This window comes from Vulpes lagopus, chromosome X, assembly GCF_018345385.1.
Source record: "Vulpes lagopus strain Blue_001 chromosome X, ASM1834538v1, whole genome shotgun sequence".
NCBI classification, from domain to species: Eukaryota; Metazoa; Chordata; class Mammalia; order Carnivora; family Canidae; genus Vulpes; species Vulpes lagopus.
Window position 1 is genome coordinate 55,825,277 of NC_054848.1, and position 17,166 is coordinate 55,842,442.

The 17,166-nt window shown below is 36.6% G+C and overlaps 1 protein-coding gene across 6 annotated transcripts in view; it reads left to right on the plus strand.

Annotated features, from left to right (window-relative positions):
* PHKA1 (phosphorylase kinase regulatory subunit alpha 1) overlaps positions 1-17,166 on the plus strand; it is a 171,899-nt gene that overhangs the window by 95,238 nt on the left and 59,495 nt on the right. For all 6 annotated transcript variants that reach the window (XM_041740791.1, XM_041740790.1, XM_041740789.1 and 3 more), the window contains 2 exons: positions 13,860-13,969; positions 14,922-15,066. In XM_041740791.1, the coding sequence (XP_041596725.1) occupies positions 13,860-13,969; positions 14,922-15,066 (255 nt within the window). The remainder of the gene's footprint in view (positions 1-13,859; positions 13,970-14,921; positions 15,067-17,166) is intronic.

Below are 17,166 nucleotides of genomic sequence, written 5' to 3' on the forward strand. Positions count from 1 at the left end.
AATAACTTAGACCTAAAATGTGGGGAGGAGAGAAGAAAATAATGGGCTCAAACTTAGTTGAACATCAACTTACTAGAGAGTGCTATTTGCAGAAAAGTTTGTATACAAACCCAATGATAACCATTTATCAAAGACCACTCATAAATGCAAAGAATACAGGGAAATTAAAATATATCACTAAAGAAAATCAACAACACAAGAAAGAAAGGAGGATCAGAAAAAATCTCCAGAAACAACCAAAACAAGAATTAAAATGGCACTAAACACATATCTATCAATAATTACTGTAAATGTAAATGGACTAAATACTCTGATCAAAAGACATAGGGTGTCAGGATGGATAAAAAAAAAAACAAAACCTATCTGTATGCTGCCTACAAGAGATACATTTTAGACCTACAGACACCTTCAGAATGAAAGTGAAGGGATAGAGAAATATCATGCAAATGGATATCAAAATACAGCCAGAGTAGCAATACTTATAAAAGACAAACTAGACTTTAATAAACACACTAAGAAGAGACAAAGAAGGTCACTATATAATCGTAAAGAGGCAATCCACTAATAGGATATAAAAATTATAAATATTTATGTACCCAATGTGGGGTCACCAAAATATATAAAATATTTAATAATAAATGTAAAGGAACTCATTGATAATATAATAATAGTAGGAGACTTTTACACCCCACCTATATCGATGAACAAACAGATCATCTAAACAGAAAATCTGCAAGGAAAAATGGCTTTGAATGACACACTGGACCAGATGGACTTAACATCTATTCAGAACATTCCATCCATGGGATCCCTGGGTGGCGCAGCGGTTTGGCGCCTGCCTTTGGCCCAGGGCGCGATCCTGGAGACCCGGGATCGAATCCCACATCAGGCTCCCGGTGCATGGAGCCTGCTTCTCCCTCTGCCTGTGTCTCTGCCTCTCTCTCTCTCTCTCTCTCTCTCTCTCTCTATCATAAATAAATAAAAATTAAAAAAAAATTAAAAAAAAGAACATTCCATCCTAGAAAAGGAGAATGAACATTCTTTTCAAGTGCAAATGGAACATTCTCCAGAATAGAGCACATATTAGACCACAAAACAGGTCCCAACAAATACAAGATTGAAGTCCTATCTGTACCTTTTGTGACCACAATGCTGTGAAACTAGAAGTCAAATACAGGGGGAAATCTGGAAAGACCACAAATATAAGGAGATTAAATAACATGCACTAAACAATAAATGGGTCAACCAGGAAATAAAAGAAGGAATTTAATGAAGCAAATGAAGATGAAAACACAATGGTTCAATCCTTTGGGATGCAGCAAAAGCATTCCTAAGAGGGAAGTTTAGAGCAACACAGACCCATTTCAAGAAACAAGAAAAATCTCAAATAAACAACCCAACCTTACACCTAAAAGAACTAGAAAAAGAACAACAAACAGCCTAAAGCCAGAAGAAGGAAGAAATAATGAAGATTAGAGCAGAAATAAATGATACAGAAACTAAAAAAAAAAAAAAAATAGAACAGATTAACGAAACCAGAAGGTAGTTATTTGTAAAAATTAAGAGAGTTGATAAACCCCTAGCCAGACTTATTAAAAAGAAAAGAGAAAGGACCCAAATAAATAAAATCATAAATGACAGAGAAGATATAACAGCCAACACCATGGGGATCCCTGGGTGGCTCAGAGGTTTAGCACCTGCCTTCGGCTCAGAGCATGATCCTGAGGTCCCAAGATCAAGTCCCACATTGGGCTCCCTGTGTGGGACCTGCTTCTCCCTCTGTCTCTGCCTCTCTCTCTCTCTCTCTCTCTCTCTCTCTCTCTCTCTCTTTCTCTATCATGAATAAATAAAATCTTTAAAAAAATAACAGCCAACACCACAGAAATATAATTATAATATTATGAGAAACTATATGCCAACCAACTGGACAACCTAGAAGAAATGGATAAATGCCTAGAAACATACAAACTATGTTTGTAAACTGAAACCATTAGAAATAGAAAAGTTGAACAGACCTAACCAGCAAAGAAATTGAATCAGTAATCAAAAAGCTCCCAACAAACAAAAGTCCAGGACCAGATGGCTTTACAGACAAATTCTACCAAACATTAAAGAAGAGTTAATACCTATTCTCAAACTATTCCAAAAAATAAAAGAGGAAGGAACACTTCCAAATTCATTCTATGAGACCTGATTACCCTGGTACCATCACTAAATAAAGACACCACCAAAAAAGAGAACTATAGGCCAATATTAGTGATGAACATAGATGCAAAAATCCTCAACAAAATATTAGCAAACCCAATACAACAATATATTTTAAAAAATCATTCACCACAGTCAATTTGAGTTTATTCCTGGGTTGCAAGGCTGGTTCAATATTTGCAAATAAATCAGTGTGATACATCACTTCGAAATAGAAGGGATAGGGGTGCCTGGGTGGCTCAGTAGGTTAAGTGTCTGACTCTTGATTTCAGCTCAGATCATGATCTCAGGGTTGTGGGGTTGAGCCCTGCATCAGGCTCCATACCGGGCTTGGAGCCTGCTTAAGATTCTTTCTGTCCCTCTCCCTCTGCCCCTCCCTACCCTCTCTTCCTCTCTTAAAAAAAGAAAAGAAAGAAAGAAAGAAGAAAGAAAGAAAGAAAGAAAGAAAGAAAGAAAGAAAGGAAGGAAGGAAGGAAGGAAGGGAGGGAGGGAGGGAGGAAGGAAGGAAGGAAGGAAGGGAGGAAGGAAGGAAGAAAGGAAGGAAAGAAGGAAGGATAAGAACCACATGGTCATTCCATATATGCAGAAAAAGCATTTGACCAAGTATAACATCCATTCATGATAAAAACCCTCAACAAAGTAGATTTAGATGGGATATACCTCAACATCATAAAAGCCATATATGAAAAATCATTGATGATATCATCCTAAATGGGGAAGCACAAAGCTTTTCCTCTACCATCAGGAAAAAAAACAAGGATGTTCACCTACCCCTTTTCTTCAACATAGTACTGGAAGTCTCAGCCACACCAGTCAGACAACCAGAAGAAATAAAGGCATCCAAATCTGCAAGGAAGAAGTCAAACTGTCATTATTTGCAGATGACATACTATATATAGAAAATCCAAAAGATTCCACCAAAAATCTGCTATAACTGATAAGTGAATTCAGTCAAGTCACAGGATACAAAATCAGTGTACAGCAATCTGTTGCATTTGTATATACCAATTATGAAGAAGCAGAAAGAGAAATTAAAGAATCAATGTCATTTATAATTGTACCAAATACAATAAGATACCTAGGAAAACCTAAACAAAGATGTAAAAGACCTGTACTTTTTAAACTATAAAATACTGATGAAAGAAATGGCAGAGGACACAAACAAATGGAAAGACAGTCCATGCTCATGGATTAGAAGAAAAAATATTGTTAAAATGTTTGTATTTCCGAAAGTAATCTACACATTTCATGCAATCCCTATCAAAATATCAACAATATTTTTCAGAGTTAGAACAATCCTAAAATTTGTATGGAACCAGAAAAGACCCCAAATAGCCAAAACAATCTTGAAAAAGAAAACCATAGTGAGAGACATCACAATTCCGGATTTGAAGTTATATTACACAGGTGTATAATCAAAACATTATCATACTGGCAGGAAAAATAGACACATAGATCAGTAGAGCAGAATAGGAAACCCGGAAATGAACCCACAACTCTACAGTCAATTAATTTTTGACAAAGCAGGAAAGAATATCCAGTGGGAAAGACAATCTCTTCAATAAATGTTGTTGGGAAAATTTGACAGCAACATGCCAAAGAATGAAACTGGACCACTTACAACAGACACAAAAATAAATTCAAAATGGATTAAAGACCTAAATGTGAGACCTGAAACCATAAAAATCCTAGAACACAGGTAGTAACTTATTTTTTTTTCACATTTTTAAAGTAGGCTCCATGCCCAATGTGGGGATTGACCTCACTACCCTGAGATCAAAAGTCACATGCTCTACTATCTGAGCCAGCCAGGTGCCCCACAGAGTAGCTTTTTTGACATCAGCCTTAGCAACTTCTTTCTAGGTATGCCTGAGGCAAGGGAAACAAAACCAAAAATAAACATCGGAACTACATCAGAATAAAAAGCTTCTTCACAGCAAAGGAAACGATCAATGAAACTAAAAGGCAACCTACAGAATGGGAGAAGATATTTACAAATGACATATCTGATAAAGAGTTAGAATCCAAAATATATAAAGAATCTTATACAACTCAACACCTAAAGAACAAGTAATCCAATTAAAAATGAGCAGAGGGCATAGACATTTCTCCAAACAAGACATCCAGATAGCCAACAGACATGAAAATATGCTCAAATCACTCATCATCAGGGAAATACAGACCAAAACTACAATGGAATACCACCTCACACCAGTCAGAATGGCTAAAATCAACAACATAGGAAACAACAGGTGTTGGTGAGGATGTAGAGAAGAGCAACCATCTTGCACTGTTGGTGGTAATGCAAACTGGCACAGCCACTCTGGAAAACAGTATGGAGTTTTCACAAAATGTTAAACATAGAACTACCCTGCAATCCAGCAATTACACTACTAGGTATTTACCCAAAAAATACAAAAATACTAGTTGAAAGGGATACATGTACCCCAATGTTTATAGCAGCATTATCTACAACTGCCAATTTATGGAAATAGCTGAAGTGTCCATAGACTGATGAATGGATAAAGAGGATGTGGTGTGTGTGTGTGTGTGTGTGTGTGTGTGTGTGTGTAATGGAATATTACTCATTCATAAAAATGTGTGAAATCTTCCCATTTGCAACAACATGGATGGAGCTAGAGTGCTATGTTTCATGCAATAAGTCAGTCAGAGAAAGACAAATACCATATGTTTTCACTCATATGTGGAATTTAAGAAACAAAACAAATGAGTAGTGCAAAACAAAGAGAAATAAACAGACTCTTAAGTATAGAGAACAAACTGATGGTTATCAGAGGGGAGGTGGGTGGAGGGATAGGCTAAATAGGTGATGAGAATTAAGGAGTAGACTTGTCAAAATGAGCACACTGGGTTATTTATGGAATTTTGAGTTATTATATTATACACCCGAAACTAATATAACTATGTTAGGGAACTGGAATTAAAATACAACTTTTTAAAAATGCAAATAAAGAATGAAAAACTGTAAGATTTAAACCCAAACATTCAGTAATTGTGTTAAATGTAGATGGACTAAATGTTTCAGTTAAAAGATAGAGATTTGTCAGATTAGATTATAAGGTAAAACCCAACTTTATGCCGCATGAGAGTCTCACCTGAAGTATAAGGATGCAGGTTGAAAATAAAAGGATGTAAAACAATATTCCATGCAAATGGTAAACAAATTGAAACTGATGTAACTATGTTATAATCAAGATATACTAAATGCAAGAAATATTAGTAGAAACAATGAAAAACATTTTATGGTAATAAAGCAATTCAACAGGCAGCTATCCCAATCTTTAATTTTTATTTCCGTAATAGCATAGATTCAAAATATACATAGCCCCCCCAAAAAGAGCAAAACTAAAAGAAAAATAGATAAATCTAAATCATAGTGAAAGATTTTAACACATTCCTGTCAGTAACTGATAGAAGTAGACAAAACCATCAATGAAATTAACAAACTTCACCTAATTGGTAAATATCGAATACTATACCAACAACTGCAAAATACATATTCAAGAACAAATTGAATATTTATCAGAACAGACCATATGCCATGCCACAATGCAAGTTTCAACACATTTCAAGGAATTGAAATCAAATAGTGTGATTGAAATCAGTGTGGTCTCTGACCACATTAGAATTAAGCCAGAAATAACTTTTTAAAAGATAGATAGGAAATCCCCAGTGATTTAGAAATTAAGCATTGTACTTACAAATAACCCATGGATTAAAGGAGAAATGAGAAGATGGAAAATTAGAGAATATTTTCAACTAAATTATGCATGAGTGGTTTAACATTTGAAAATCAAACAGTATGGGATAGATACCTGGGTGGCTCAGCGGTTGAGTGCCTGCCTTTGGCCCAGGGTGTGATCCTGGAGTCCTGGGATCAAGTCACACATTGGGCTCCCTGTGTGGAGCCTGCTTCTTTCTCTGCTTCTCTCTCTGCCTATCTCTCTCTCTCTCTCTCTCTCTCTCTCTGTCTCTCATGAATAAATAAATAAAATCTTTTAAAAAAATCAAACAGTATATTCCAACACAAAGAGAATAATGGAGAAAAAACATGAGCATTTCAATAGATGCATATAATTTGACAGGTACTGAGGAGGGCACTTGACAGGATGAGCACTGGGTGTTGTACTATATGTTGGCAAATCGAACTTCAATTTTAAAAATTTGATAAATTTTAATAACCATTCGTATAAAAATAGGAGTCAAAGGAAACTTCCTCAAATGTTATATAATAAAGGATATCTTCTTAAAACCTAACATCAGACTTAGTGGTAAAGTATTAAAAGTTTCCTCACCCTAGTCCCCCTCAGATTAGGAATAAGATGTCTGAGATGCCCACCACCACCACTTCCTTTTGGCATTGTACTGGTGCTTATAGTCAGTGGAGCAAGGCATGAAAAAGAAATAAAAGTTATTAGGATTGGAAAAGAAGGAAAGCTGTCATTACCTACAGATCACATGATTATATAAGTAGAAAACCCAAAGTAATATATAGAGAAGCTATTAGAATTTATAAGTGGGGGCACCTGGGTGGCTCAGTCAGTTAAGCATCTGCCTTGGGCTCAGGTCATGATCCCAAGTTCCTAAGATCAAGCCCCACACTGGGCTCCTTGCTCAGCAGGGAGACTGCTTCTCCCTCTCCCTCTGCCTGTCACTCTCCCTGCTTGTGCTTTCTCTGTGTCAAATAAATAAAATATTTTAAAAAAAGAATTTATAACTGAATTAATAAGTTTGCTAGATGCAAGATCAATTCACAAAAAATTAATTGTATTTATATTAGCAACATTCAATTAGAAAATATTTTTAATTTTATCATTGATGATATTATCTATGAACATCAAAACAAAACAAAATATGTAAAAACTAAAACAAAAAATATGTTAAAACAAAATATGCAATAATGCTGGGACATGGGCTGCAAAGCCTAAAATATTTACTATCTATCCCTTTACAGAAAATGTTTACCAGCCCTGGGTTAGAAAAGTCAATCTTTTAAAGATGTCAGTTTTTGGAACGCCTGGGGGGCTCAGTGGTTGAGTGTCTACCTTTGGTTCAGGGCATGATCCCAGGGTCCCAGGATCGAGTTCTACATCAGGCTCCCCATAGGAAGCCTGCTTCTCCCTCTGCCTATGTCTCTGCCTTCCTCTGTCTCTTGTGAATAAATAAAATCTTTAAACAAAATAAAGATGCCTGTTTTCTATAGTTGCAGTAATTCTATTTAAATTCTCAGCAAGCTGTGCGTGTGCATGGATGTAAGATAAGAGATGATTTTCAAATGTACAGGGAAATGCAAAGGTCTGAAAATAACCAATAAAATCTTAATGAACAAAAATTAAGTTTCGGGACTTTTACTCTGTTTTTAAGATTTATTATTGTTCTACAATTTATATAGCAGAAATATAGACAACTAGATTAATGGAACTATGCCAGAATAGAGTTCAGAAATAGACCCACATGATTTATGGCATGCTGCCATATCCGTCCAGTGGGGAATAGATCATCTTTTCAATAAGTGATGCCTAGTACATTGTATATCATCTGTGAAAAAAATAAAAGGACCTTGACCCTACCTCACACCATATGGATTGTATGCCCAAATATGAAAGGTGAAATAGTAAAATTTATAGAAGGTATAGTAGGAAATCATTTTGGCAATCTCGGGGATAGGCAAGGGTTTTTTAATCACGACATGGAAGGCATTAAACTTAAAGAAAGATATTGACGGGGATCCCTGGATGGCTCAGCAGTTTAGCGCCTGCCTTTGGCCCAGGGTGTGATCCCAGAATCCTGGGATCGAGTCCTGCATCAGGCTCCCTGCATGGATCCTGCTTCTCCCTCTGCCTGTGTCTCTGCCTCTCTCTCTCTCTCTCTCTCATGAATAAATAAAATCTTTAAAAAAAAAGAAAGATATTGACATTAAGAACTTCTAGTCATCAAAAGAAACCTCCAAGAATAAGAAGGCAAGCCACAGAATAGGAGAACATATTTGCAATTCATATAGCTGACAAAAGACTCAAATACAGAACTTATGAAGGACTCCTATAAAGGGAAGATAACTCAATATGAAAATGGAGTTATTTCACAAAAGTAGATGGCCACTAAACATATGAAGAGGTGTTTCATTATTCATTATTTCACCAAGAAAGTACAAGTTAAAGCCACAGTAAAACACTTCTACACACCTCTTAGAGTGGCTAAAATTAACAATTGATCATACCACAACAAAGATGTGGAACAAATGGAACTTGTATACACTGCTAGTGGAAATGTAAGTTGGTACAACTACTTTGTAAAACTACTAGACAGTATTTGCTGAAATTGAACATTCACATACCCTGTGACCTATCATTTCTGCTACTAGGTATATACTCAGCAGAAATATATATATATATATATATATATATATATATATATATATATATATATATATTCTAAAAGACATGGACAATGTGCAAAAAAGAGTTAACATGACAGGCTTGAAACAACATCCTTAGAAAGGCCTGCTTGCAAGGTTGGCCCTTGGCTGGCATCTGAAGACTTGGATTTGGGGAAGCTTTCCACCATCTTCCTAATGATAAGTATACTTTACTATATCTTAATTGTACAAACAATATAGCTTGTGCTGAACACCTGCTTTCCTTCTGAAAGTCTGGAGTTTGAGTACCTATTAGGAAAAGGGTGCCTATATGAGCAGTCCCTTAATTAAAATGTTGGGTACCAATTCATGAGCTGATAAGCAGCATTTCACACGTGCTGTCACAATTTGATGTTGGAGGAATTAATCATGTTCCACATGATTCCACTAGGAGAGAGGACTCTTAGAAACTTGTGCCTGTTTTGCTCTAGACTTCTCACCATGCACCTTTTTCCTTTGCTGATTTTGCTTTATATCCTTTTGCTGTAGTAAATCTTAGCCATAAGTATGATTCGAGTCCCCTGAGTCCTTAGCGTATCACCAAACCTGAGGTAGTCTTCAGGACACCCAACACAGTGATGACAGTGGTGAGATTTTTCTAGAATGACCTTAATCCACTTAAATATGGCAAAAGCATTGTTTGAGAAAAGGAAGGTAGAGGATGACAAGCCTGTGGTACCTGGGTGGCTGTGGATTTATCCATGATACAAAACAGCAGCTGAACTACTTTCAGTTGTGAGAGGTAAAAGTTATCTATGGAATTTGAAAATGGTAGATCCAACTCCAGGAGAGTTGGCTTGGTGGATCATCTGGCTAATTTTGGCCGTGATGCTAAAGTGAGGGGTAGGGGAAGTCCATCTCATGCCTTTGGTTTTCCTTTTCTTCTCCAGGCTGGAGGAGAAAGGGCAAACATCCCCAAAAGTGATCCATGGATGGGACCAAATGTTTAAAAGTTCATGCCCCTTTTGTTCAAGTGGGAGTAAAAAAGGTTAAATCACTTTTCTGAGTTGGAGCAGTTTTATAAATCAAAGGGAAAAAATTCTCTGGCTGCTGCTACATCAGCTTCCCACCCCCACCCCCACATTACAACTGGGATCTCCCTGCAACTATAATGTTCCATAAGTAACATTACTAGAAGTTTGAACTTTCAATAAGGAGGAAAGGGAGAATTTTTAAAATGGTTTTGTTATTTGTGGCTTTTGCATCTGGAGATATGACAAAAATTGATGTAAAATGTTATATTCTTATAATCTAAAGCTAGAGGGACCATTCTGATCAGGGAAAGTTGCAAAACAGAAAAAAAGTCTTAGTGGAACACAACCACCTTACTCTTTGCTGCCAGTGGGCAGATTGAAATTAAAATTCTTTGAGTAATGGAAACAAGAACTAGTCTCCATAACTAATTATTTTACTATCATATTTTACCTGTTGGGGCTTCTAGAAAAATGAATACATGAAGAGAAAATCTCCAGATGAAAATAAACTTCTTTGAGTTTAAAAAGTAGTTTTTGGTTGCTAGTAAGCTTTTATGAAACCAAATGTCTAACTCGTAGGGGGGCTGATCATTTTTTGTCCTGATGTGCATATTTTTGAGTGGTCAGTTTGGACTGAATGACACAATAAAGAGTTTAGGACAGTCTTGCTTATCACTTAGACTTGGACTTAGACCATGGCTGACTGGCCTTGCAGCATCCCAGCTTTGCAGCTGCCTAAGAAAAGCTGCTGTTTTGCCATCCTAATTTGGCATTCACAGATCCTAATTGCCTGGACCTGACTCTCAACTGAAACCCAGTATGGTTGGCTATAAGACTGTTCCCACCTCAGCACCAGATGTGCCGAACTGAAAGCAAGCACAGGCTAAACGAACTCTAAATAAACAAAATGAACTTTAAATGAACTCAGACTCAGATCATTGCAGATTTGGGTCACCCTGCCTGTGGGGCTCTAAATTTATTAAACCATCCTGCGTTCTGGCTGGACCATTTAGGACAGTTGCTGATGCCCACAGGAAAAGGTTTGTTCTCTGATTGGACCATCTGAAGTTGATCTACTAATTGGCTCTTTATGTATGATGCAAAAACTGATTGCATTCTTGTGATTTCTGCAAAAGCTACAAATTGGAGGCAGCACGTCACAGCAAATGTGACTCCTTCCCCACTCTTGGTAGATTGCTCTTGACCCCTTCTTGGTACCGTGCCACTGCTGTTAGTGGTTGTGTTTGGCTTTCCATATTAATTCCAGTTTACAAAAATAGACTGATAGCATCACTCCCCTCACCTTTCTCCTGATCCACAAACCTTAGTAACGCAATTTGCTTATTAAATGCAGCTGTCCCCAGAAAGAAAATGATCTTTTCTAGGCTGCTCACTGGATAAAGGAACAGAACAAAGGGAAGAGAGGTATGAAAACTCATTTCTAAAATATTTGAAAATTCAGGATTTCATCTTGACCAATTCCTGGACATGATATGTCTTTCTGGCTAAGCTGTATAAAAATGTTTACCTATGAAAATTCTCTTAAACCTCTTGCATGCAGTTCTTCCAGACAAAAGGTCTGAATGAGAGGAGATGATTGTAAAACTATCGTTGCTAAATGAGACAGCTCCCTTCAGGAGACACTCCTATTGGAACCATAGGATGAACTGAGGTTTTTTTTGGACTGGACTGGAAGCCCTAGGACAGGATGCCTGCAGTGGAAGACCCTATTGGAGATACTGTAAACCTAAACTGCCTGATTAATGTATGTTATACCTAACATTTTTGTCCAAGAGTACTTGTGTGCCCTCTAGAATTGTACTGTTCTATGAGTACTGACTATCGTGGCATTGCCTCAGCTTTGGAAGGCATTCAGGTCAGTTTCAATTTACCGGCCAGACTTGTGCCCTGCCTGGATTGTTTGATCCCTCAAGCCAGATAAAAAAGGTTAATACAGAATCTTAAGGTGGAAGCTACCTGGCTGTTGAAGATACATATTTTTTATAGTAATGGTTCATTCTATCTGGCTAAATCTAGGGCCCCTGAGGGTATAACTGAGGATAATACTATAGGTTAGGCTTACTTTGCTGCATCAGGGACCTACTGACAAAGACACCTTAGCTAACTGCATGCAAGTTTGGCCCTTGGATGACATCTGAAGACCTGGACTTGGGAAGGATTCCACCATCCTCTTAGGGATAAGAGTGGTTGGGACACCTGGGTGGCTCAGCGGTTGAGCGTCTGCCTTTGACTCAGGGAGTAATCCCGGAGTTCCGGGATCGAGTCCCGCATCAAGCTTCCTGCATGGAGCCTGCTCCTCCTTCTACCTGTGTGTCTGCCCCTCTCTCTCTCTCTCTCTCATAAATCTTTTTTTTTTTTTTAAAAAGGATAAGAGTGGTTTAATGTGTGTCTAAACTGTACAGACAGCATGGCTTATGCTGAATACCTGCTTTCCTTTTGAGAATCTGGAGTTTGGGTATGTACTATGCAGAACTAGATCACGCTGGGGTGCCTGGTGGCTCAGTCTGTTAAGCGTCTGCCTTTGGTTCAGGTCATGATCCGAGAGCCCTATGTTAGGCTCCCTGCTCAGCTGGGAGTCTGCTTTTCCCTTTGCCCTCCCCCTGTTAACTCTCTCTCTCTCTCTCCCTCAAATAAATAAAAGCTGTATTTTTAAAAAATAAAATAAAAAAATGGTTGGAATGGTAAATTGTATGTAATGTATATTTTACTACAATAAAAAAGAAACAAAATGGAAGGAGCAGTGGATAAGCCTGGTTGTGATATCATTCTAAGGTAAAATGTGTGCTTTCCAGAGTGGACCCTGGAATATGACCAAGGCATTGATAGTTCCCTGGTTCTGTTCCTAAAAGTGAAGCAGCACTAAAAATGTGCATATTTGATAAGTTTCATACTTAGGATAAAGCAGGGGCAAAAATAAAACCCCCAAGAAAAATGTGTTCCATCCAATTAAAAAAAAGCAGTACTAGTTCTCTCAGTACTAATGTGAAACGATATTCAATATATATTTTGGAGGAAAAGAGTTTGAGAAGCTCTTTGTGTATAGTGCTACCCTGTTATACAATATATCGTGTGTTATAAAAGGGAAAATGTGTGTGAATAAATGAACTATTTCCTCATGGTAAGAGATATTGATGTAATAACTGCCTTTTGAAAGAAAAAGAAATTCAACTACATGTAACACAGATATCAATTATCAGATAGATTATAATTTCAGAATGCTAAACAATGAAAAAGAAGACATCTTATACTCAGGGAAATAAGGTGGATGTGTGTGTGTGTGTGTGTGTGTGTATACATATATACATACACACATACATAATATTTAGACACATGAACAGATTCTATATAAATTTTCTCTAAAATTATGCCTTTTGTAGCTGTCTGATAGTTCATGCCGTCCCCTTAAGTTTTCAAAAATGTTCCTCTGCCAAGTAAATTTTGCTCTATGTATGAGATTCTACAAAATTTCCTATCAGACACAATAATATAAAAATTTTTGATTTGTTTAAATAAGATGTGTTGTTCATTGAATTAAAATGAGTCAGTACTATGCAATTGAAGGAGATTAAGATAAATTCATTTCAGTTTTTCAGTTTAGTATGCCATCTTTAAGTTGATGAGGTTTTGTTCAGCTTTATTGAAGCATAGTTTACATTAGTAAGTATGATAGTAGGGACACCTGGGTTGCTCAGCAGTTGAGCGTCTGCCTTTGGCTCAGGGCATAATCCTGGGGCCTAAGATCGAGTCCTACATCAGGCTCCCTGCAGGGAGCCTGCTTTTCCCTCTGCCTATGTCTCTGCCTCTCTGTGTGTGTTTCTCATGAATAAATAAATAAATCTTTTAAAAAATAAGTTTGATAGTCAAAGTAGCTTTTGCAGTTTTCATGGGATTTAAGGAAATTCAGCATATGAATATCACTAATAGAATTCTATCTTTTGTAGAACTATTAATTTTCATGTGCATGCTTTTCTCTTATATGTAGACTATGTGACTTCTTTATAAGAGCATAAAATCTTTTAAGAACAGAAATAATTTCATACTCTTTCTCTTAGAGAGCTTACAGTGCTTCATATGGCCTTGTACATAACATGGATACTAACTTTGAGACAAAACTTTGTTCAATCAGGAAGTGTAAATCTAATCCCCCCCCCAAAAAAACCAAAGGTTTACTGATTGGATTTGTGCTCTAGAAAGATCTTGAGCATCTCTCAATTCTACCTCAGGATGCAACAGTAGAATGAAACTCAGTGGACGACCCTACAGGCATATGGGAGTCCTTGGAACTTCAAAACTCTATGACATTCGGAAAACTATCTTTACCTTCACTCCACAGGTGGGTGGAATGAGCTTTAGCATGCATTGAGATGAATGGAAGCAAAACAGAAACATTACAGAAATAAAACATGTTTACTGGAGTTATGACAAGTATTAGAGTTCATGGGGCCTTGCACATATTAAGTTGCTTAGTAAATATTTGTTGAGTTGGATTGAATTGAAGTTGTAGCACGGAACAATGCCAAGTGGTTGTGGCTACCAAGAATAGTCCTGGGTGTTGCAGAAACAGTGACTAGGAATTTTATACATGTTGGAGTACCTTTAAAAGTACTCCTTTTTAAATGTTAAAAATAAGACTGTATTTGTCCTTCATAAAGAAAATATAGTCTTTTTTTATTTAGCTACTGAATTATGTGTTCTCTTTGTTTTGGGCAAAGACCCCTTCTATATGCCTGGAAATCATTGATACCCTCTTCTAAACAAAAATGTCAGTTCTGTTTTAGCCATGATTATAACATTGTTAGCTTGGTATTTATTAGTTACATTACAATAATAAGCCAAATTATATGTGTGCATAGGAGGAAAGCTTTATCATCTTACATCTGAAATTGTGCAGCTGAGGTATAGACAAAAGACTAATGGACCATAGATTCTATTTCTGACCTTGCCATTTGCTAGTCATATGACTTTGTTAATCCATTTAATGTCTCGTGGCCTTATTTTCATCTATTAAAAGAAAAGCCCTCACTCATTTGTTATATAATTAAATAAAATTATGTACTTAAAAACACTTTGTAAAGTATATAGTACACTGTAAAATTGTCAAAAAAACTACTATATGTACCAAGGGACTATCAGATTATTTGGAAAGAATGAGGCACTAAAGTTGGGGATATTGTTGCCTTTCTGACATGTTATATATCCTTGTGAATATGTGAATACTTTAAAATATTATTGTACAGTTGTAAGAGTAAATTATTCTGAGCTATTATTTTTCTTCTTTTTCTCAGTTTATAGACCAGCAACAGTTCTACCTGGCTCTGGACAACAAGATGATAGTAGAAATGCTTAGAACAGACCTCTCCTACCTCTGTAGCCGCTGGAGGATGACAGGCCAGCCCACTATCACCTTCCCCATCTCACATACCATGCTTGGTAAGGTTGTATGAGGCAAAAAACAAAAGTATTTTTGGAATAAATGATGTGGTTAGCCCTTCAAAATATTAGAATCATTGGAGAGCTATTCGTTATCATTTATTCTTTCAATAGTTACTTAATAGCTCCTATTTTGTGCCAGGGATTTATCTAAGCACTTGGGATACATGAGGTGAATAAGGCAGATGAGTTTTCTACTCTCATGGAGCTTATGTTTTAGAATAAATATGTAACAAATGAACCAATACACAAGAATATTTCAGATGGTTTGAGGGCTATAATTCAAAAAATGAATTAGAATAACTTGGGGGCTACTTGGGGACTAACTGGTTTTTAGGCCGATTTGCAAAGACTCTGTTTATACAATTCATTTTAAAGACAGTAATAATACATTCTGCATCTGTCTTACTCCATTGGAGCATCAAGATTTTATAGATAAGCTCCCAGACTTATCTTATCCTTGCAAGGCTTGCCTAACTGAAGCAGTAAAATTTAGCAGGGAGAAGTGGAAAGGCTCTCAGTTTATCTTTTCCTTTTTGACCAGGCTTCCTGACATTGCTTATTTGAAACCAGGTGAAAGGATTTATTATTCTCTCAGTTGCTGGAGGACTAGAGCCAATACTGAAGCACTGCTTCCTTTCTGTGTCTTTGCAATTGCTTCCAAAAGCCTGTTTGTACTGCCAAAGTATGTAGAATTCCTTTTCATTAGAGAATAATCCTTTGTCATAAATTGTTCAATGTCCAGACAGACAATAAGGATATTGGTCACATCTCTAAAGTGCTTCAAAAGCAAATGAATTGAGAAAGTAGGGTAGATTTATTCTTTTTGCTTTCTATATTTAGGCCAATTAACATGTACCTGATTAATAAACACTATGTTCCCAGAATTGTCTTCTGAAAGTATAAAGTCTAATTGGAGAGGCAAAGATGATACACAAAAGTAATAGAGAACAACTGAAGACAATATATAAACAAGTACCAAACCATGAGATTCGTATTTTATAGTGAAGGCGATCACAATTTTAAAGAAAATTTCTTGACTGAAGTGGGACTTATCAAGGCTTTTGGGGATGGGAAGAATTCATATTGGAGAAAAAGGAAAAGCCCTTTAGGTAAGGGAAAAATACCATGAATGAGACCTAGAGACAGGGATGAGCTTGACTTATGAGTGCACAGTGGAGAGGCCAACCTGCATGGAGTGGCTTTGCATGTTGGAATATAATTATCAACAAAATCAGATAAAGTGGGGTCAGATAATGAAGGCATTGAAAATATGCACAGATATTCAACTAGATTTTCTCAGAAGTCTAAAATTATCAGAAGTTTTTGAACAAGGAGTGGCATGATGAAAGGGGTATTTACAGAATATTGATTTGATGACAGTATCATTGTAGTAAGAATTTGATATCAAAGAAAATAATCCAAGTTTGAGATGGTGAGAAGATATATTGGATTGATGATAATAACAAAAAAGTGGGAAAGAAGAATAGAGGAGTATTTTAGATAACACCTACAAGTCAGATGTTGGCTAACTAGATATGGGATATGAATCAAGGTAATGCAAAGATTTAGAGACTAGGTAAATAATGCTGCCATTGATAGAAACAGAGAAATTCTACAAGAAGATGCCAGTTGTAAAGGGACATGTTGAATTTGTGGCGACAAAGAGATTTCAAAATTGAAATATCTAATAATTGGGGTGAGATACACAGCCATACCTTAGGAAGAAAAATAAAGATCTAGATTTAAATCACAAAGTTTTGATACTTGGTACTTGATCACACAACAAAAACAGCAGTAACATAGCAGTAATAATTGAAATGTTTATTGAACACTTTCTCTGTGCTGGGCACTGAGCTAAGTGCTTTCAATGCATTATTTTGAAATCTCTACAACTCTATTCAGGTAGGTCATATTAATAGCCACATTTTATTCATTTTCCAGAGTCACAAAGCTTGGGACAGAGTCAGGCCTCTAACCAGGTCTGTCTCCAAAGCTTACATTACCAACAGCTGTATGTTTTTGTCAGTGACAATTTTGTGCTGGTGAAATGAGAATGAATATGCCAGTGATCACATTAAAATGTGAATTAGTTAAATT